Consider the following 21,627-nt stretch of genomic DNA (forward strand, 5'->3'; position numbering starts at 1 on the left):
TATAAAATCCTACTATAAGATGAAACAGTTATTGATGATTATGTTTTAAATGCTGAGGTATTTCACAAAATGTGCATTGAGTGAAACTATTAGCACTAAGGCAAGATTGTAAAAGACAGTAAAATACAAGACACACGTAAAATGGTTCTAAGAATATGGAATTGTGTGTGTCACGTAAGTTTAAAATCATTAGAATATTAGTTCTGAGACTGGGATTCATATTAGAATATTATTAAACCAGAGAGAATGAGCCAAGATTCACATGCCCCAGGCACCTCTTGTCTGGTCCCATAATTACAGTGAACTTTGCCCCAACTGACTCTTGCTTCCTGCTCTGGTATGATGTCATGGTTTTGTGAGTTTGAGCCCCATGTTGGGATCCCCACGGACAGTGCAGAGCCTGATAGGGATTCTCTCTCCCTCTCTCTCTGCCCCTACCCCACTCTGCTGTCTCTGTCTCTCTCAAAATAAAGAAATTAACGTATTTTTAAAAAAATTCTAAAAACAGATTCATCTACACGATCTCTGTAAAGGATTAGAAAACTGTTTCTGCTCTACCCTTCTCTGTATTATAAGCAGAAGGCATTGTAAGCACACCTCTACTGACACTGAAAACTCTCAGCTCACACCCAAGGAACTAGTCCACCTCCCTCTTTAGCTCTTCCCCTGGTCTGTCCTGACCCTCAGGATCCCTTTCCAGACAAGAACACTTACTCACACGTCCTTCCTTACAGGCACTGCCTCTCAGTCTGACAGAGAAAGAACTCACTGGACTCGTCACGTTGAAGGATGGGGGCGCAGCGTGAAGGTCACAGCAGCCAGTACGTGTGAGGGAGGGAGGCAGCCAGACCAGAGATAAGGCTTTGTGATCTGTGACCTCCCCTCCCGTCAGAACTGCAATTATCATTTCACACGTGGTGGCAATGACAGCACAGCCTTCGGTAGCTGACAATACTTCTGAAAAACTTTCTCCCAGGACTAATTACCAAATCCAATTACAAGTTTGTGAGTATCTCCGAAGAGACTGTTGTCTGCTTTAGGAGGGGCTCTTACTTTTCACGATCCCTGATGGCAGAGAGGGGCTCACAGGGAAGGAGCAGTAAATACTGATGTCAGACAACTAAGGGACTGGCAGTGAGTGTGTGTGTCTCACAGGTGTCCCCAGTTCCTGGCGTCCCCGATACCTGGTGGTGCTCTGGTGGGAAGGGCAAATCCCCAGGAGCAGAGTGGGGCCTGGGAGGTTCTTGGGCCACACAGGGAGAAGCGGTTCCACTGCTGGAAAGACACTTGGTAGAGGCTGTGAGGCCACCTGGGCCCAGCAGACCCCAGACAATGGTCGCATTCGCTGGTGCTGAACAAGGTCATTAAGGGTGAAGCCTGGTGCCAGATGTGTGCTGTGATTTTCCATAATCCCTGAAATGCTGCTGCTACACTATCTCGTGAACTTTTTCTGGTGTGGGCTGGCATCTGGCTGCAGTCTCTGGGCGTAAGCAGCAGCACAGTCCCACAAACATTCCTGGGTGGGTGTGGCACCCGGCCATGGCTCGGTGAGACCCTCCAATGAGTCAAAGCCGCAGTACCTCAGAAGTGGGGGGCCGGGGAAGGCAGTCGCATCTGAGACAAAACTCAGGAGAGAGGTACTACCTGGGGCTTCGTCAGGGACAGCATAAAAGTGGGGAGTGAATGAAAGCTGAAGACAAAGGACAGGTGAGCGATTGCTGATCAGGGAGAAGAGAGTTCCAATACTAGAGACTGGGTAGCTGGGTGACGCCATTTTCACCGCTCCTGCACATGGGCATACCCACCTACAAGCGCCACAACAATCCACCCCAATAGGCTGGCAGCGCCAACTAGGGGAGAATGGAGCCATTACACTAAGCCCCGCCCAACTAGGCCAACCTCACTCTTCAAGAACAGAAGTCTCAACACCTGCTTAGTTTATGGACTATAAAGCACTTCATAGTCTGACTTCTAGGGGAAAAACGAAGTAATTTCAATCGTATTTCAGCCTGTTAGCAGGCCAATCTATTCAATTTTCTTTTTTTTCCCCTTTTCTCTTTTTTCTCTTTTTCACTTCCTTTTTCTTGATTACAATAGGAGAAACAATTCATTTTTATTTTTGATTTTTATTACAAAAATTTTTATTTTTTACTATATTTTTTACTTTTGTGTAAATTTTTCAAATTCTATTTAATTCCATCATTTTATTTTACTCTACTTCACTATATTCATTTCTTCAAATTATCAAAGGATTTCCTTTTTTATCTTCTCTTTTTTGTTTCTTTTTTCTTGAATACAGAAAGAGGCAGAATTCATTTGTAATTTTTATTAAAAATATTTTTAATTTTTTTCTACTATATTTTTCACTTTTGTGTAAATTGTTTCAAATTCTAGTTTACTTACATCATTTCATTTTAGTCCACTTCAGTGGAATCATTTTTTCAAATTTTCAAACAATTTCTTTTTTCTTCTTTCCCCTTTTTTCTCTAACCCATCAACCAACTTAAACACCCAGACCAAAACACACCTAGGATCTAGCATCATTCATTCAATTTGTGTGTGTGTGTGTGTGTGTGTGTGTTTGTTTTTAATTTTTTAATTGTAATATTTTTTTAATTTTAATTTTTTTAACTTACATTTTTTAACCTCATTAATTCCTCTTCTCCCTTCAAAATGATGAAACAAAGGAATTCACCACAAAATAAAGAGCAGGAAGAAACGACAGCCAGAGACTTAACCAACACAGATACGAGCAAGATGTCTGAACCAGAATTTACAATCATGACAATAAGAATACTAGCTGCGGTCGAAAATAGATTAGAATCCCTTTCTGTGGAGATAAAAAAAAAAAGTAAAAACTAGTCAGGATGAAATAAAAAATGCTATAACTGAGCTGCAATCACGAATGGATGCTGTGGTGGCAAGGATGGATGAGGCAGAACAGAGAATCAGTGATACAGAGGACAAACTTATGGAGAATAACGAAGCAGAGAAAAAGAGGGAGATTAAGGCAAAAGAGCACAATTTAAGATTAGAGAAATCAGTGTCTCAATAAAAAGGAACAACATCAGAATCACAGGGGACCCAGAAGAAGAAGAGAGAGAAATACGGGTAGAAGGGTTATGTGAGCAAACCATAGCTGAAAACTTTCCTAATCTGGGGAAAGACACAGACATCAAAATCCAGAAGCACAGAGGACTCCCATTAGATTCAACAAAAACCGACCATCGACAAGGCATATCATAGTCAAATTCACAAAATACTTAGGCAAGGAGAGAATCATGAAAGCAGCAAGGGAAAAAAAGTCCTTAACCTACAAGGGAAGACAGATCAGGTTTGCAGCACACCTATCCACAGAAACATGGCAGGCCAGAAAGGAGTGACAGGATATATTCAGTGTGCTGAATCAGAAAAATATGCAGCCAAGAATTCTCTACCCAGCAAGGTTGTCATTCCAAATAGAAGGAGAGATAAAAAGTTTCCTGGACAATCAAAAATGAAAGGAGTTTGTGACCACTAAACCACCCCTGCAAGAAATTTTAAGGGGGACTCTGTGATGGGGAAAAAAGATGAAAATAATTAATTTAATTAAATACCAAAAGCAACAAAGACTAGAAAGGACCAGAGAACACCACCAAAAACTCCAATGCTACAAGCAACATAATGGCAATAAATTCATATCTTTCAGTACTCCCTCTAATATCAATGGACTCAATGCTCCAATCAAAAGATACAGGGTAACAGAATGCATAAGAAAACAAGATCCATCTATATGCTGTTTACAAGGGACCCACTTTAGACCTAAGTCCTTTTGTGTCTTTAGACCTAAAGACACCTTCAGATTGAAAGTAAGGAGAAGGAGAACCATCTATCATGCTAATGGTCAACAAAAGAAAGCCGGAGCAGGCGTACTTATATCAGACAATCTAGACTTTAAAATAGAAACTGTATCAAGAGATGAAGAAGGGCATTATATCATAATTAAGGGGTCTATCCACCAAGAAGATTTAACAATTGTAAACATTTATGCACCAAACGTGAAAGCACTGAAATAAATAAATCAATTAATCACAAACATAAAGAAACTCATTGATAGTAATACCATCACATTAAGAGACTTCAACACCCCACTCACAGCAATGGACAGATCATCTAATTGCAAAATCAACGAGGAAACAATGGCTATGAATGACACACTGGGCCAGATGGACTTAACAGTTATATTCAGAACATTTCATCCTAAAGCAGCAGAATATACATTCTTCTCCAGTGCACATGGAACGTTCTCCAGAATAGACCACATACTGGGACACAAATCAGCCCTCAGCAAGTACAAAAAGATCGAGATCATACCGTGCACATTTTCAGACCACAATGCTATCAAACTTGAAATCAACCACAAGAAAACATTTGGAAAGGTAACAAATACTTGGAGACTAAAGAACATCCTACCAAAGAATGAGTGGGCTACGGAGGCAGTTAAAGAGGAAATTAAAAAGAATATAGAAGTCAATGAAAATGATAACACCCCAACCCAAAACCTCGGGGATGCAGCAAAGGAGGTCATAAGAGGAAAGTATACAGCAACCCAGGCCTTCCTAAAGAAGGAAGAAAGATCTCAGATACACAACCCAACCTTACACCTTCAAGAGCTGGAAAAAGAACAGCAAATAAAACCAAAAACCAGCAGAAGTCAGGAAACAATAAAGATTAGAGCAGAAATTAATGCGATCGAAACCAAAAAAAACAGAATAGATCAATGAAACCAGAAGCTGGTTCTTTGAAAGAATTGACACAACTGATAAACCACTAGCCAGTTTGATCAAAAAGAAAAAGGAAAGGACCCAAATAAATAAAATCAAGAATGAAAGAGGAGAGATCACAACCAACACAACAGAAATAAAAACAATAAGAGAATATTATGAGCAATTATATGCCAATAAAATAGGCAATCTGGAAAAAATGGACAAATTCCTAGAAACATATACACTACCAAAATTGAAACAGGAATAGAAAATTTGAACAAACCCATAACCAGTAAGGAAATCAAACTAGTAATCAAAAACCTTCCCCAAGGGGTGCCTGGGTGGCTCAGTCGGTTGAGCATCCGACTTCAGCTCAGGTCATGATCTCACAGTCCGTGAGTTCTAGCCCTGCGTTGGGCTCCATGCTGTCAGTTCAGAGCCTGGAGGCTGCTTCAGATTCTGAGTCTTCCTCTCTCTCTCTCTGCCCCTCCCCTGCTCACGCTCTGTCTCTCTATATCAAAAAAATGAATAAACGTTAAAACAATTTTTTTTAATTAAAGAAAAAAAAAAAAACCTTCCCCAAATCAAGAGTCCAGGGCCAGATGGCTTTCCAGGGGAATTCTACCAAACATTTAAGAAGAGTTAACACCTATTTTCTTGAAGCTGTTCCAAAAAAATAGAAACGAAAGGAAAACTTTCAAACTCATTCTATGAAGCCAGCATTACCTTGATTCCAAAACCAGACAGCAACCCCACTAAAAAGAGGAATGACAGACCAATTTCCCTGATGAACAAGGATGCAAAAATCCTCAACAAGATATTAGCCAACTGGCTCCAACAATACATTAAAAAAATTATTCACCATGACCAAGTGGGATTTATACCTGGGAGGAAGGGCTGGTTCAATATCTGCAAAACAATTAATGTGATTCATCACATCAATAAAAGAAAGGACAAGAACCGTATGATCCTCTCAATAGATGCAGAGAAAGCATTTGACAAAATACAGCACCCTTTCTTGATAAAAACCCTCAAGAAAGCAGGGATAGAAGGATCATAAATCAAGATCATAAAAGCCATATATGAACGAGCCAATGCTAATATCATCCTCAATGGGGAAAAACTGAGAGCTTTCTCCCTAAGGTCAGGAACAAGAAAGGGATGTCCACTCTCACCAGTTATTCAACATAGTATTGGAAGTCTTAGCCTCGACAATCAGACAACACAAAGAAATACAAGGCATCCAAATAGGCCAGAAGGAGGTCAAATTTTCACTCTTCACAGATGACATGATACTCTATATGGAAAAACCTAAAGATTCCACCAAAAAAACTGCTAGAACTGATTCATGAATTCAGCAAAGTGGCAGGATATAAAATCAATGCACAGAAATTGGTTGCATTCCTCTACACCAACAATGAGGCAACAGAAAGAGAAATCAAGGCATCGACCCCATTTACGGTTGCACCAAAAACAACAAAATACCTAGGAATAAATCTAACCAAAGAGGTGAAAAATATATACACTGAAAACGATAGAAAGCTTATGAAAGAAACTGAAGACACAAAAACATGGAAGAAGATTCCATGGTCCTGGAGAGGAAGAACAAATATTGTTAAAATGTCAATACTACCCAAAGCAATCTATATATTCAATGCAATCCCTATCAAAATAACACCAGCATTCTTCACAGAGATAGAACAAATAATCCTAAAATTTGTATGGAACCAGAAAAGACCCCAAATAGCCAAAGCAATCTTGAAAAAGAAAACCAAAGCAGGAGGCATCACAATCCCAGACTTTAAGCTACACTACAAAGCTGTAATCATCAAGACAGTATGGTACTGGCACAAGAACAGACACTCAGATCAATGGAACAGAATAGAGAACCCAGAAATGGACCCACAAACGTATGGCCAACTAATCTTTGACACAGCAGGAAAGAATATCCAATGGAATAAAGACAGTCTCTTCAGCAAGTGGTGCTGGGAACACTGGACAGCGACATGCAGAAGAATGAACCTGGACCACTTTCTTACACAAACTTCTTGAGTTTGTGTATACAAAAACAAACTCAAAATGGAGGAAAGACCTCAATGTAAGACAGGAAGCCATCAAAATCCTCGAGCAGAAAGCAGGCAAAAACCTCTTTGATCTTGGCCGCAGCAACTTCTTACACAACACGTCTCCAGAGGCAAGGGAAGCAAAAGCAAAAATGAACTACTGGGACCTCATCAAAATAAAAACCTTCTGCACAGCAAAGGAAACAATCAGCAAAACTAAAAGGCAACTGACAGAATGGGAGAAGATATTTGCAAACGACATATCAGATAAAGGGTTAGTATCCAAAATCTAAAAAGAACTTACCAAACTCAACACCCAAACAACAAATAATCCAGTGAAGAAATGGGCAAAACACATGAATAGACACTTCTCCAAGGAAGACATCCAGATGGCCAACCGACACATGAAAAAATGCTCCACATCACTCATCATCAGGGAAATACAGGTCAAAACCACAATGAGATACCACCTTACACCTGTCAGAATGGCTAACATTAACAACTCAGGCAACACCAGATGTCGGCAAGGATGCGGAGAAAGAGGATCTCTTTGGCACTGCTGGTGGGAATGCAAACTGGTGCAGCCACTCTGGAAAACAGTATGGAGGATCTTCAAAAAATCAAAAACAGAACTACCCTATGACCGTGCAATTGCACTACTAGGAATATATCCAAGGGATACAGGTATGCTGTTTCAAAGGGGCACATGCACCCCTATGTTTATAGCAGTGCTATCGACAAGAGCCAAAGTATGGGAAGAGTCCAGATGTCCACTGACAGATGAATGGACAAAGAAGATGTGGTGTTTATGTATACAACGGAGTATTACTCGGCAATCACAAATAATGAAATCTTGCCTTTTGCAACTACATGGATGGAACTAGAGGGTATTATGTTAAATGAAATTAGTCAGTGAGAGAAAGACAAAGTTCATATGGCTTCACTCATATGAGGAACTTAGGATACAAAACAGATGAACATAAGGGAAGGAAAGCAAACATAATATAAAAACAGGGAGGGCGAGACTCTTAAATATAGAGAACAAACAGAGGGTTGTTGGAGGGGTTGTGGGAGGGGGGATGGGCTAAGTGGGTAAGGCGCAATAAGAAATCTACTGCTGAAATCATTGTTGCACTATATGCTAACTTGGATGTAAATTAAAACTTAATTAATTAAAAAAATAAAAACTGAATCTCCTATTGGAATTTCCAACTGCAGTTCAACCTCACAGGTTTCATCCCTTCTTCCAACAGTTCCACACGTCTGTCTTCCTCCCCCAAAGATAGAGCTCTTTGCAATTTCTGAAAAAGCAAATGCATGTACTTCCGTGCAAAATCCACCAATATACAAACGAATGAGAATTTTATAGAAGAAAAATCATCAGACCCTTTGGATCAGTGTTCCCAACCTTGGCACTACTGACCTGTGACCTAGATACCTCTCCGTGGTGGGAGTTGTCCTGTACATAGCAGGATATGTGTCTATATCTCCCACTCCACTATGTGCCAGAAGCAACCCACACCTCACTCCTCCCCAAACGTAAAGGTCACTAAACACTGCCACATGATCTTGGGCCGGGCAGGGGATTGGGGGGGGGGGGCGGAAACCACAGGAAAATTACCCTAGTTAGGGATCAGTGTTAGACAGGTGTTAAGCAATTCTAACAAAAACCACTTAATGAAAACTTTTGGTACAGAGGCATTAAATTATGTTAATCTTATAACCTAAATATTCAACTTGCCTTATTTTTCTAGATATGATTTCATTGTAATGCTTTGTACACAATGAAACACATTACTACATGTAACATTGTGAACAGATTAAATGTTCTTAAAAAATATGGGAAAAAACTAGGGCTCCTGGCTGGCTCAGCCTATACATCATGTGATTCTTGATCTCTGGGTTGTGAGTTTGAGCTCTACATTCGGTGTGGAGATTCCTTAAATAAACAAACTTTAAAAAGTAAACAAATCTTTAAAAAAATACATGGGAAAACTGAAATGATTATTTTACAATTTTATCTTAACCAATACACTTTATTAACACGAGAAACTATCACTAAATTAAAAAAAAAATGCCTGTGGTCCTATAACAGAGTGAAATGCACGCTCAAACTTGTGATGTGAATATACGATAACCTTCACACGTTATTTTCCATACCTGACACCCCTAAGATACATATATTGCACTCAAAAGGTGACAATAAGCTGACACTCTCTAGAGGCTGTGTTATAAGCGCTTTTATTTATATGGGTTAAAGATATCTTTGTATGTCATCGAATATACAATTAAGGTGACAGTTCCAAAGGCTTCAGTCCCTTACACACATAATTCAAACATCTATCGTTGCCCGTTTAAAATACTTCCACTTGTTCGTTTTCAAACAAATATGTGATGAAAATACCTTCACGTGTGCGCTGCGAGAATCTCTGCGACAAATCCGACCGTGAGAAGAATCGGCGGGCAACGTGGAGTGCAATTTTCAAGACTTATGCCGGGACATCGCGCCACTCCTCCAGAAGCACGCGGGTCCAGGTGAAGACACGAGTCAAGCGACGTGGCCGCGTGGAGGCCCTGGAGGTCCGGCCTCTGCACGTGGCTGGCAGCTCGGCTCTCCTCCGGCAGCGTCTGGGCCTGAGCGCTTGCACTTGCCACGTGAATCACGAGTGCTAGAAGCGGCGTGCTCGGTGCTCGACCAACACTTGCGCCGGCGCCTGGACACCGGGCTGGCTCAGCCCCGCACACAACCAGACCGCAGCTGACGAGGCCTCCCAACAATGCTGGTCCTCACCCACCTGGCATTATGCCCAAGTCTCCGGCCCATCCTGCCCCCGTCACGCTCAGGACCTCCAGTCCACACCTGATCCCCCAACATCTGGACCCCTCGACCACCCCCACAAGATCATTTCAACCCAAGGTCACTGACCAAGGCTCATAGTCCGCTCTACCTGCAGCCACAAATGGAAGCACAAAACCCATCTTGGCACTAACACGCGCTCTCTCCTCCCCAGGTGGGTCCTGGAACTCGCTCATTCCACTCCCTTGCAGCCCAGGACCTCGTGCGTGCGCACCGAAGGGCGAACATCGCAACTCCCCTCAACCCCACGTCCACCCGGGAACCCAAATCCTTCCTCCATTCCAACCTAGACGCCCTCGAGGGCAGCACCGGGTACTGGGACCCGTCACCGAAGACACACGGATAAAAGCGCCACCAGACTCTAGTGCAAATCTGTCCCTCTCACGCGACCCTGACACCCGCCTGTCGCGGGCAGGCTCCGGGCAGCCGTGAGCCCAGAGCCGAGCTGCCCTCAGCACGCGGTCCCGTCCCTCCCTGGGGCCCGCAAGCACCCCCAGGCCACCGCCAGCCCACACTCCCTGAGAACTAACCTTCCAGGAGGAGAAGCCGCAGCTCTAAGCCAGTTCCTCACCTGGAAGGGCCAAGGGCGTCTGCGGGAGCTCAACGGTCACCTGACGCTGCCGGACATGCGCGCAGGCGCCACGAGGCCGTAGCCACGCCCACACGCCCATCCCGGAGCTCGCGCCTGCGCAGAGGCCGCCCAAGAAGGCCAACCCCCACCTAGGACCTGCCACGTGCAACTGCGCGCTCAGGCTTCCCTGGAGGGTCCTCAGACTTTCCCTCTAGCAGCCGCTGCGTCCCCACGGCAATCACCTGTGCTGGTTCTGTCCCTTCCTCTTCATTTGCTACATGTGAGGAACCCACAGCATCCGTGTTGAGATGGGACATTAGCGAGTAAGAGGGTCAGGTGTGCTCTGCTTGCTCTCTCTAGGGCTACCGAAAGGCGGATTGGGTGGGGGATGCTGTGGAAACCGAGTTCTGGGGAGAGAAGCAGCAGCACCACCAGAGACTCTGTTGAAAATGGTAATTCATCGGCGGGACCGCAGCTGTATCTCAGTCTCTTAGAGTAGGGTTCTCCTGTAGACTCTGTTTCAACAGGAATGCAGATTCGCATACACATAACACTTTAAGAGGCAGCGTTTGGTTAACTGGTCCTCGACGCTAGCTTCTTGTTACCGTCACCTGAGAGATTTTAAGAACTACCATTTCCCGTGCCCACCCACTTCTGGCTCATAGATGGCCATCCTATAGCTGTGTACTCTCCTGGTGGGAGGGGCTAGTGAACTCTGTGGAGTCATTTTTACAAGGTCAATGTTCTTATTCAGGAGAGCTCATCCTCATGATTTATGCGTCTCCCAAAGACCCATCTCCAAATGCCATCACACTGGGGATTCGATTTCACCACGTGATTGGATGGGCACTTTGTACAGAAGTTTAGTGGTCTGCAGTTGGTGGAATTCGCATGAGACAATGTCTCGAAGGGGTTAAAATCATGGTGGGAGAGGAGCAAGGAGATTATTTATATGTGGGGCAGTTGGGCCTTGGAGGAAGACAGTGCGATACAAGCTAGATACAGAATGTTAGGAGAGGAAACCTGGAGGAGACTGTGAAAGAGGTGAAAGAGACACAGGCAGTCGGGGCCAGCGAGGGTAGTGGGAGTGAGGTAGTGGGGAAAGCACATTTTCCTACATAATTTTCATATGAATTGGCACTGAATTATTCGAACAAGTCCAAATTCATTAACTTCGATTGTGAAGTGATTTCAATAATAATTTATTTACATCACGGACTTCCTTTTACTTGTATCCCTGCATGTTCTTCCTAGGTATTTTTGTGTCATTCTGTTTATGTACAAATAACCTTCATTGGTTATTAGTTCAGTGGTCTGAAGATTAGGAAAGTACTAGTTTCTGGGTAGAGGAACTTCCCTGGGAAGTGAAGAACCCAGGGAGATACACATCCTTCCCCACTAATCCCTCACATGTCAGTACTCAGTATTTCCTGATGTCCTTCATAGGACATGCCGTCTACCTACAGGGATCAAGTGGGAAAAAGGCTGCTCACAAATACTCAGTCTCCTTACACAGTTCTAACTAGAAACTCATAACCATTTTTTTTTTGTAATTAACAACTGGGGAAATTTTTGAGAAACATCTTCAGGTCCCAAAACTGTATTCCCAGTGTGGCTGCAAATGAAATAATTGCAGTTGTGAGGGAGGTGACCTCACAGGATCACAAAGCTATATCACAGGGTCTGGCTGCCCCCCTCCCACACATGGACTGTCTGCCATGCCCTTCACACTGAGCCCCTCCTGGAAGCAGGAAGGAGTCGGTGAGGATTTCTCTTTCAGTCTGAGAGGCAGTGTCTGTATCAAGAGTCTGGGTGAGTGATCATATCAGAAATCTTCTTTATATTAGCTGGTTCATTGTGAAAGCCATGCAGGAAGGTGGAATAATTCTGAGGCTTGAGCTGAGCTAGTTAAGAGGAGATGGGGTCCTAGCCCTTCACCAATCGCTGACGGCTCCTGATGCAATAAATGCCATCTCTGTTCATAGTGATTTCTTGGCGTTTAATGCAAGTAATAATACACAGAGATTTTTAAGTCCTTACAGACTGAGTTGGAAAATCAATTTGTTGTGCAGTCTACATTATAGGATTCATAGACTAAAATTTCAGGGTTACTAGAGGTGCATCTGTAACACCTCCATGCTTGCAGTAAAGAGTATGATGAATTTACAGGAATCATATGATCCTGTGCAGAAAGTGTATCCAAATGATAATGGCTTGAACTGAAAGGTTTCCTCTACCTTTGGATGTACCATGCAATTATTGGGGTCAGTAACTGAGTCTCCACTGAAAACATCCATAAGCTGTTGATTATAGTGTAACGACATTCATTCTGAAAGTTAGGAAGTGAACCGGTAAGGAACAGTTGGCATAATTTTAAGTTCCGGGTGGCAGTTCTCAGGTTCATATCATCTTCTTTCCACCCATTTAAAAATTATTCTGCCATCAACACACAAACCTAGTACTTCGATTCATAAACTCCGTAACAATACACACCTTGCAAATGCCATTTTGCGCTAATATCTTTTATGCTAGTATCACTCACAAATCTTAGTTCTTAGTAGTCTTAACTCAGGTACTAAAAATTGTATCATCTGAAATTAATAATTTAGGTTTCTGCCTTACACTATTTTATCAGGCATTAGTGTTTTATGTTCCAAAGTTTATGGCATCACATGTGATCATTCAACAATTCCTGTGATTGCTGCCATTACACTTGGGTTCGTGACATAAAATCAAATTAGTCTTTCTTCTGCCATCGTAGTATCAACCTCCTCTTACATCCACTACATGTAACTAGTTACGGGACAGGCTCCTGCAGTAAACTACTGCCTGCAGTGCATGACATTCACTAAGATATTTAAGGCTTGACCCAGAATTGATAGTGTTCCATCAAATAAATCTTGACAAGTATATGGGAACTTGGTGTAATGAAAATTATATAATACCGCCACTCGAAAATCAACTACAAGGGGTCAAGTCAAAAGGAACTATAGACCTGGATTGTTAGATGGACACAGCTAACTAGCTGTCTAGAAGACCAATAGGACAGCCTGAAGGAGCAGATTTGGACAGATCCTTAACCTCTCTGTGTGTCTGTTCTGTTCATCTTTTAATTACAGCCACAGTAATGCCGACCTCATAGATGTGTGGAGCATGAAGAAGTTCTCACGTGAGTGCCTTCACAGGAGTGATTTTACATTATAAGGGCTCTTGAAAAGTTCTACATTCAGCCCTCGGAAGCTGCTGTGAAAAGAAGACCTCAAGTAGGTGTATCCAAGGGGCAAGGAATGGAAAGCAGAACATAGTGGACTTCAGCTGACGGGATACATGTTGCGCATGTCTCATGTTTCCATGCAGGAAGTTCTAGCCCAGGAGGCAACGGTCAGTGACTGGGACCAGAGGGAATGGTCACAAGGGATCTGGCCATCGGCCTGATCTTTTTCACACAGACTACCGTTGGAATCCTGGGCAATTTCTCACTTCTTTGTCATTATATCATCCTTTCCTTCACTGAGTACAGGTGGAGGTCCACAGATTTCATTCATAAGCACCTGATTATAGCCAACTTCTTAGCTCTACTCTGTAAAGGAGTCCCCCAGACCATGGCAGCATTTGGGCGGAAACATTTCCTCAGTGACACTGGATGCAAACTTCTTCTCTTTCTTCACAGAGTGGGGAGGGGAGTGTCCATTGGTAGCATCTGCATCTTGAGCGTCTACCAGGCCATCACCATCAGCCCTGGGAACTCCAGGTGGGCAGAGCTTAAAGTTAAAGCGCCCAAATACATTTTCCCCTCGATTTTCCTGTGTTGGGTCCTGCAAATGCTGGTGAATATCATTTTTCCTATCTACTTAACGAGCACATTGAGTGATAAGAACACCACAAACAAAAAGCATTTTGGATACTGTTCTTCGGTTCGTCATGACAAAGCTAGTGACTCACTGTACGGACTGTTGTTATCATTCCCTGATGTGTTATGTCTGGGGCTCATGCTCTGGGCCAGCAGCTCCATGGTTTTCATCCTGTACAGGCACAAGCAGCAGGTCCAACATATTCGAAGAACCAACGCCTCTTCCAGATCCTCCCATGAGTCTAGAGCCACCAAAATCATCCTTCTTCTGATGAGCAGCTTTGCCTGTTTTTACACCCTCTCCTCCATCTTTCAAGTTGTTGTGGCTTTTTTTGAAAATCCCAGCTGGATCATCATGAATGTCACTGCATTTGTGTCTGTATGTTTCCCAACTGTCAGCCCCTTTCTGCTCATGAGCCATGACTCCAGGGTACCCAGGCTGTGCTTTGCATGGACAAGGAATATAAAATCCCCTCATCCAGGGCGCCTGGGTGGTTCAGTCCACTGAGCATCTCACTCTTGATTTTAGCTCAGGTCATGACACCATGGAATCAGCATGGAGCCTGCTTAAGACTCTCTCTCTTTCAAATAAAAATTCTGTCTCTCTCAAATAAACTTAAACTTTTTTTAAGTAATAAAATCCCCTCACTCAGGAGAAATATGTAACCTGTGTGTATTTGTATAACGTAGTTGCCAATTAATTCACCCCCTTCAGTGTTCTAAATAACACTATGAGTCAAAAGGGAATGATAAATAGGACATGCCGAGCATTTCTTCAAAATAAACAATAAATCATAATAACATTGTAATGAAATATATTTGCCTTGTAAATACTTATATAATTGAAGTTTTCCTAATACTTTCAGTAGAGGAGTTCAGAATTTATATGCAGTAATAAATGCCTGGTCTGGAAACAATCTGTATATTCCAGAGAAGTCTTCCAGTGTGTGGCTTTCAATCTAATGCAATAAATTTCCAAGAAATGCACCTGGCATGAAATTTGGGGAAAAGTTATACGAATATGGCTTAGCATGTGGCCTTGTCATGCCTTCAACTGAATATAATGTCCCCAGTAAATAATGAATAGCCTGGGTGGAGCTGGAGGAAAAATCCATTCTTGGGCAGTAGTGTCTCTGGGAGCCAGTTAGGACTTTTGTAGGTAAGTCACACCCTTAGAGAGAGGGCACTGATTCATTTGAAACATGATGTTACGAAGGCAGATCACCATGTTTACCATATTTTCATGAGGAAATGGCCAGGATAAAGAGCATCGGGGCCAAGGAAAGTACAAAAACGAAAAACTGTTTCCACTGATATTTGAAGACCGTCAGGTGAGTGTTAACAATGTAAGCAGACATGTGTTGTGATCAGGAAAAAGTGGATTTTTCTCTATTATGTTAAGATGACCTGGGCACGTTGGCAAGATGGGGTCTGGAAGGAAACGCTTGGGTCTCCTTCAGGGCACATACAGGCCTTGGGGTCATTTATTTACACGGAGCTTCAGCTGGAACCTCAAACTCCCGAGGTCAGCCTTTTCTTTGACCTCTTTGTCCAGCAACATTAAGAGCAACCAGCCAATGTTATCATGTTTATTAGTTTTCCAAAATTCTTTGCAAGTATCAAACACATGTTCACCCAGATACTTTTTTTTTTTAAGTAGCTGATTAGGAGTGTTGAGGGAAGATATTCCGTGATAGGTTACCAGTGCTCTCTTTTGCATTTTTAAATCTAAAGGGATTTGAAATCTAATTCTTTGGTTTCTACTCAAGAACCCATTCAGAAATCTCTTCCTTAAATCTCGTTTCTCTAGATTCACTCCTGGTAACAGTGGAATGATTCGTTGTTTGATATTCCTAAAATGGAATCCTATACAGCAATGCCAGGGGATGAATAATATGGAAGGATAAATTCCCAAACAACATAAGAAATGAAAAAAGTCAAATACAAAAGAGTTCATGCTCTATTATTCTACTATATAAAATACCAAACAGGCAAAAATAACCTATGCTGGTAGGGGTCCCAGCAGTGTTTACCCTACGAGTGGTGACTGAGAGGGACAGCAGATGGGGGCTTCTGGGGGTCTGATGATATTCTGTGCATTGATGTCTGCGCTGCATGCAGAAATGTGATCAGTGGGCATAGTGTCGTTGATCTCTGTACCGTATTAAAGGGCTGTAGGTATTTAAAAACATATATCACCAATAAAATCATGGGCTCTTGTGCGATTTATGCATACTGTCCTTACATTGTCAAGAAACAGTTTAATGTACTAGCCAAAAAGACTGATTAGTTTTTCAAATCATGCTGAAATTGCTAGGTTGAAAAACCAACAAACACTAACGGTACAACTTCCAAAGGAAAGGGGTCAAATGTGTGCTTGTTTGTAAGAGGTTTTTCAAGACCTACAGGAATTGAAATCGAAAATAAGAATAGTCAAAAATAAGAATAACATTGAAAATAAGAATTGAAGTAGAAAAGTGAAAAATACTGTATGGAATTTAAAACACTTTAACAATGTAGCACAGCAATTACATATCAGGTAACATATACTTCAAGGTTTGTCTTTATTATGATCGTCAAAAATGAGGAAAATCCGATAAATTGTCACAGCAGAGAGGAGTCAGAGGAGACATGATCACCAAATAAAGTTTCATTATATACATGATGTGCTCTCCGTTGGCAAGTTAGAGGCTTCAGTCTCAATCACCTTGTCTTATGCCAATATGTGTGGCTGTTATAACCCCACCAAATTGAGAGTCCCATTTTCCAGTGAAAATTAAAGTGAAAATCTATGGACAGGTTCACAGTGCTTAATCCGTCCAGGAGTAAAGGAAAAAAATCCTTGTGTCGCTGGCTTCCCATCACATAAAAGGGGGTCTAGCCCCTCCTGGACTCCTGGAGTTTGGGAGATGGCACAAGTCTCTGTGAGTAATGAGTCTGTCATTTGGAACCTCTGCCAAAGGGAGGCAGAGCCCACCTAGAAGCCCCACCGGTATATGAATTTGGTGCCTCCACAACACAACTACACGATGTACTTTTTTTTTTTTTTTTTTAGGTAGTGATTAGCTTTTTAGTGAGCTCTCCTCAAAACTCACTCTTAAAAACCAATTTTGGAAAGTGTCAACATGGACTCCATTTCTGACAAGGAAAGAGGGGCACCAAAATTCCATGTCCCCTGGAAAGTGCATATTCACAAATGAAGACAGATGGGTCCCAGCAACATGTCAGCTTGAGAAGAATCCGTGGGACCTATCCCTTTAGAGGAAAGTTTAAACTTTCCATGGTGTAGCCAAAGTCACCGGCACTAGGAAGTTTCAATTCTAAGACTGCCCTAAATGTATATCCTTGTTCACTGATGGTTTAGGTAGGCTGCACCCTAACAGTGTCCTCTGGGCCACTGGGTCTGGTTAGTCTCAATGCCAGCTCTGCAGATCCGAAATCAGAGGCAGTTGTTTCCTTCATCGGTCGGTCACAGGTCAGATTCCTGGGCTGCTGCCAGGGGTCTAGCTGTTAAGTGTACCTCTTGGAAAACTGTGGCGGACAGATTAAGGACCGCCCTGCCTTTCTTGGGCTGCGATCTGTGGAGGAGGTCATGTGCATGAGGACCCGTTATCGAAACTTAGGTGTCCCTTTTCATACTGTACTCATTGCAAAGAAGTCACTGTGTGCAGCCCACATTTACAATAAGGATTATATGTTCTACTTTCTTAAGGATAAAATTTCTACATAAACTATGTGGACTCTTCAGAAAAGGAGATATTTTTTTCTCTTTTATTCAGTGATTTCCTCTTATCAGTGTAGACTCCTGCACATCTGTTTGATACTGAGTTACAACCAATACTGACTCTTCTGCTCTTGTTTAAATTCAAGGTGTTCCGGGGCGCCTGGGTGGCTCAGGCGGTTGACCATCTGACTTTGGCTGAGGTCATGATCTCGGGTTGTGGGTTCGAGCCCCACGTCAAGCTCTGTGCTGACAGCTCGGAGCCTGGAGCCTGCTTCGGATTCTGTGTCTCCTTCTCGCTGCCCCTCACCCACTCATGCTCTCTGTCTCCCAAAAATGAATAAACATTAAAAAAAATATTCAGTGATTTCCTCTTATCAGTTTTGATTCCTGCACATCTGTTTGATACTGAGTTACAACCAATACCGCCTCTTCTGCTCTTGTTTAAATTCAAGGTGTTCCGGGGCGCCTGGGTGGCTCAGTCGGATAAGTGTCCGACTTCGGCTCAGGTCATGATCTCGTGGTTTGTGGGATCGAGCCCCGCATCAGGCTCTGTGCTGACAACTCAGAGCTGGAGGCTGCTTCAGATTCTGTGGCTCCCTCTCTCTCTGCCCCTCCCCTGCTTGCACTCTGTCTCTCTCTCTCTCCCTCTCAAAAATAAATAAATATAGGGGCACCTGGGTAGCTCAGTCGGTTAAACATCCGACTTCATGGGGCGCCTGGGTGGCTCAGTCGGTTGAGCGACCGACTTCCGATCAGGTCATGATCTCGCAGTTCATGAGTTTGAGCCCCAGGACAGGCTCTGTGCTGATGCCTTGGAGCCTGGAACCTGCTTTGGATTCTGTGTCTCCCACTCTCTCTGCCCCTCCCCTGCTCATGCTCTGTCTCTCTCGGTCTCTAAAAAATAAATGTTAAAAAAATTTTTTTTTCAGAGTCTCTACTGTTCACAAAGAAAGATCTGATTTCAAGTGGATTTCACCTCTGTCAGAAGCTGACTTTGACTTGGATTTATTACAACAAAAAAAAAAGGTCAAATTCTTTGTTTTCTGGGGTGCAGTAACTGATACATATGTTTCATCTTCTTTTTGACTTCAAGTTTTGGGAGAGTGTGCCCTTTCTGTGGCAGGAATGGGTTGTCTCGCTCACAAGGTTTTGAACCACACTTTTGTCTGGGGCAGGAGGATTTCCCTCTTGAATGGGACATATCATTTCACATTCTCTCCTTAATGCCCTACTGATTTCAGTCTCCTAGAATCACCATTCATCCAGGGATTCTTCTAGGACCATCATCATTCAATTGGGGCTAAATTCTCATCCCTTGGAACCTGCAGCTTTGGGCATAGGATCCCAAATAAACCTGCATCCTCTGTCCTCCGCACAGACATATAGCACCTGAGAGGCTATCACCTTTTTTCTGAGCACAGTCTGAGAATGAAGCCATGTGACATTAAAAGCTGATACGTATCTCAAGCAAGGCTATTATAGTGGGACATATTTGAAGCTGGCTCTGGGCATCTACTTCCAGTTTTAGTTTAAACTCACCAGGAAGATGTTTTCAAGGAATGACTTTCCTAGAATGGTGGCAACCAGCACTTATTGTGGAGGGGAGATGGTGTGGTTCCTGAAGCTCTTAGATGAGGACTCAGATATCCTTTCAACTTCTGAGGATTTTCTAACTCACTATGTCTCAGGACTCCACTGGATGTTCAAGCAGACTTCTCAGGCTTAACTTTCTCCTCAGATCTCCAAAATTCTTGTCACCTTTGTCACTGCCATTTCTCGGCTAAAGTTTCTTATTTTCCTGTACAACAAATTCATCTGTCCACTGCTCCAAAGGATGACACTCATCTATTATCTTCAAAGGTACTTCTTCATACAAACATCTATGAAAAACAGTCCAGAACAAAAGTTCCCCGTGCCTCTGCCCACAAGACATGCACATACATGAGAAACCCATGGAGAATTGCCTTCCAACAATATTGATAACCCATTTTTTCACAGTATTAAACTCTGGCAGATTTTTCTATGAGTACATCCCTGAGTGAAGCACTCCAGTCAACAGATAAGAAGCTAGAATCAAATCCACTCAATTTCCCTCAATAGCATTTCATTAAGACAGCTGTATTCAGAATACTGGGCATCAGAATGAGGCCAAACAGCTTTGTCCACTTCCAGTCTGCCAGTGTGTGGCCCATTTCAACCAGGGGATGCAACCGCCAATGCCCATTAGTGTCCACGCTGGAGAGTCATGTGGTTACTTCCTAGGTTCTGTATTGACTTTTCCAGCAGGAGGAGTAAATAAACAACTGGGCATTGCTCAGACACATACAATTCACATTTCTTCTGGTAAGATTAGGGGATTTTGTGTTCCTTATCCAGGAAAAGCAGAGCCTACGTACTGTGGAGTCTTGTCTCATGAGCAGAAATGGGCTGATGGCTGGAAAGCCCACGGAAATTACTGCATTGGTCCTCACCAGCCACCAGCTGGGATTATAACTAAGAGCAATACAAGCATGAAAGACGGAGGAGAGGAAGTGGAAAGACACAAAGGTGCTCACGAGGACGAGGATGCTCTGGGTGGCTCTGGACTCAGCAGAGGATCTGGGGGCGACATTAGTGCTGTGAATGTGCTGGACCCGCTGCTTGTGTCTGTGCAGGAGGAAGACCATGGAGCCGCTGGTCCAGATCGTGAGCCCAGAAAGTGAAACTTCAGGAAATACTATCAATGCTGCATATACAGAAACTGTGATTGTCTCAGTATCTACAGAAAGACAATACCCCAAATCTCGTTTCTTTGTGATGTTTTTCATGTGCCAGTTGTTAGATGCATATAACACATACATAGGAAAAATTAAATTTACAAACATGAACTGGATCCAACAGAGGGAAATGGAGAGGCCAATGTACTTTGGGGCTTTGGTTTTAAGATCCTTCCAACAGGAGTTCATGGGGCTGATCGTGACGGTCTGGAAGACACTCAAGAGGCAGGTGCTGCCAATGGACATTCCCCTGCCCACCCTCTGAACATACAAAAGAAGTTTGCATCCAAACTCATTGAGGAAATATTGCAGCCCAAAAGCTGCCAGTGTCTGAGGGACACCTTTTGAGAGCATCGTCAACGAGTTGGCTATAAGCAGTTGCATGTGGATCAACTCTGTGGGTCTCAAACTCCCTTCGGTGTGGTAATGGAAGACATAATGGTGAAGAAGAGAGAAATTGCCCAGGATTCCAACTATCGTCTGTGATAAGAAGATGACTGCTATTGCCAAATCCCTGGGGGCCATTCTGTCATTTAGCACATTTTCCTCTAAATAGTAGTAACAATCATTCTTCTGAGCAAAGAGACTCATTGAAGAATCTGACACCAAGAGTAACTTCCGTGGTCCTGTGAGATTGCCAAAGACTCCAAGAGACAGGAGTAAATGGAGAAACTTTCCAGTATACTCCATGGAAAAGTCAGCACTAAGAACGAGGTGATCATAACTGGGTGAAGCTACGATAAGCAGAAGCATATAAAGAGAGCGTAATACAACATTTTCAGAATAAACTGAAATTTGCTAGCCATATTAGGTAAGAGAAAACCGCAGTAACTACCCATATCATGCAACAAATCAATTCTGAATGGATTGCTCATCTAAATTTTAGAGATAAATAATGACATCTATAGAAAAACAAAAAGAGAATATTCTGTGGCCTTGAGATAAAAACATATTTCTTAAACAGCACAAAGCATATTAACTGTATATGTGACATGACAAAGTAAATTATAAAAATTAAGAGCCGGTTCTCCTCAAAAGACACACACACACACACACACATG

General features: G+C 42.8%; 2 protein-coding genes and 1 long non-coding RNA gene across 3 annotated transcripts in view; 1 reads left to right on the forward strand and 2 right to left on the reverse strand.

Annotated features, from left to right (window-relative positions):
• The window catches only part of LOC122234327, a 33,711-nt gene extending 23,213 nt beyond the window's left edge, over positions 1-10,498 (reverse strand). Inside the window, exon 1 of the long non-coding RNA XR_006212089.1 lies at positions 10,196-10,498. This is a non-coding gene — a long non-coding RNA (uncharacterized LOC122234327). The remainder of the gene's footprint in view (positions 1-10,195) is intronic.
• A 3,142-nt stretch (positions 10,499-13,640) lies between these two features.
• On the forward strand, positions 13,641-14,636 carry LOC122234314 (vomeronasal type-1 receptor 4-like). Its single transcript, XM_042970243.1, has one exon. It carries the CDS (start codon positions 13,641-13,643, stop codon positions 14,592-14,594), a length of 954 nt encoding a protein of 317 aa, XP_042826177.1. The 3' UTR covers positions 14,595-14,636.
• Positions 14,637-19,892: 5,256 nt separating this feature from the next.
• On the reverse strand, positions 19,893-21,294 carry LOC102963233 (vomeronasal type-1 receptor 4-like). The gene has a single exon (XM_007093341.2). It carries the CDS (start codon positions 21,254-21,256, stop codon positions 20,069-20,071), a length of 1,188 nt encoding a protein of 395 aa, XP_007093403.2. The 5' UTR covers positions 21,257-21,294; the 3' UTR covers positions 19,893-20,068.
• Positions 21,295-21,627: the final 333 nt, after the last annotated feature.

The sequence above is a fragment of the Panthera tigris genome, chromosome E2 (genome assembly GCF_018350195.1).
Source record: "Panthera tigris isolate Pti1 chromosome E2, P.tigris_Pti1_mat1.1, whole genome shotgun sequence".
NCBI classification, from domain to species: domain Eukaryota; kingdom Metazoa; phylum Chordata; class Mammalia; order Carnivora; family Felidae; genus Panthera; species Panthera tigris.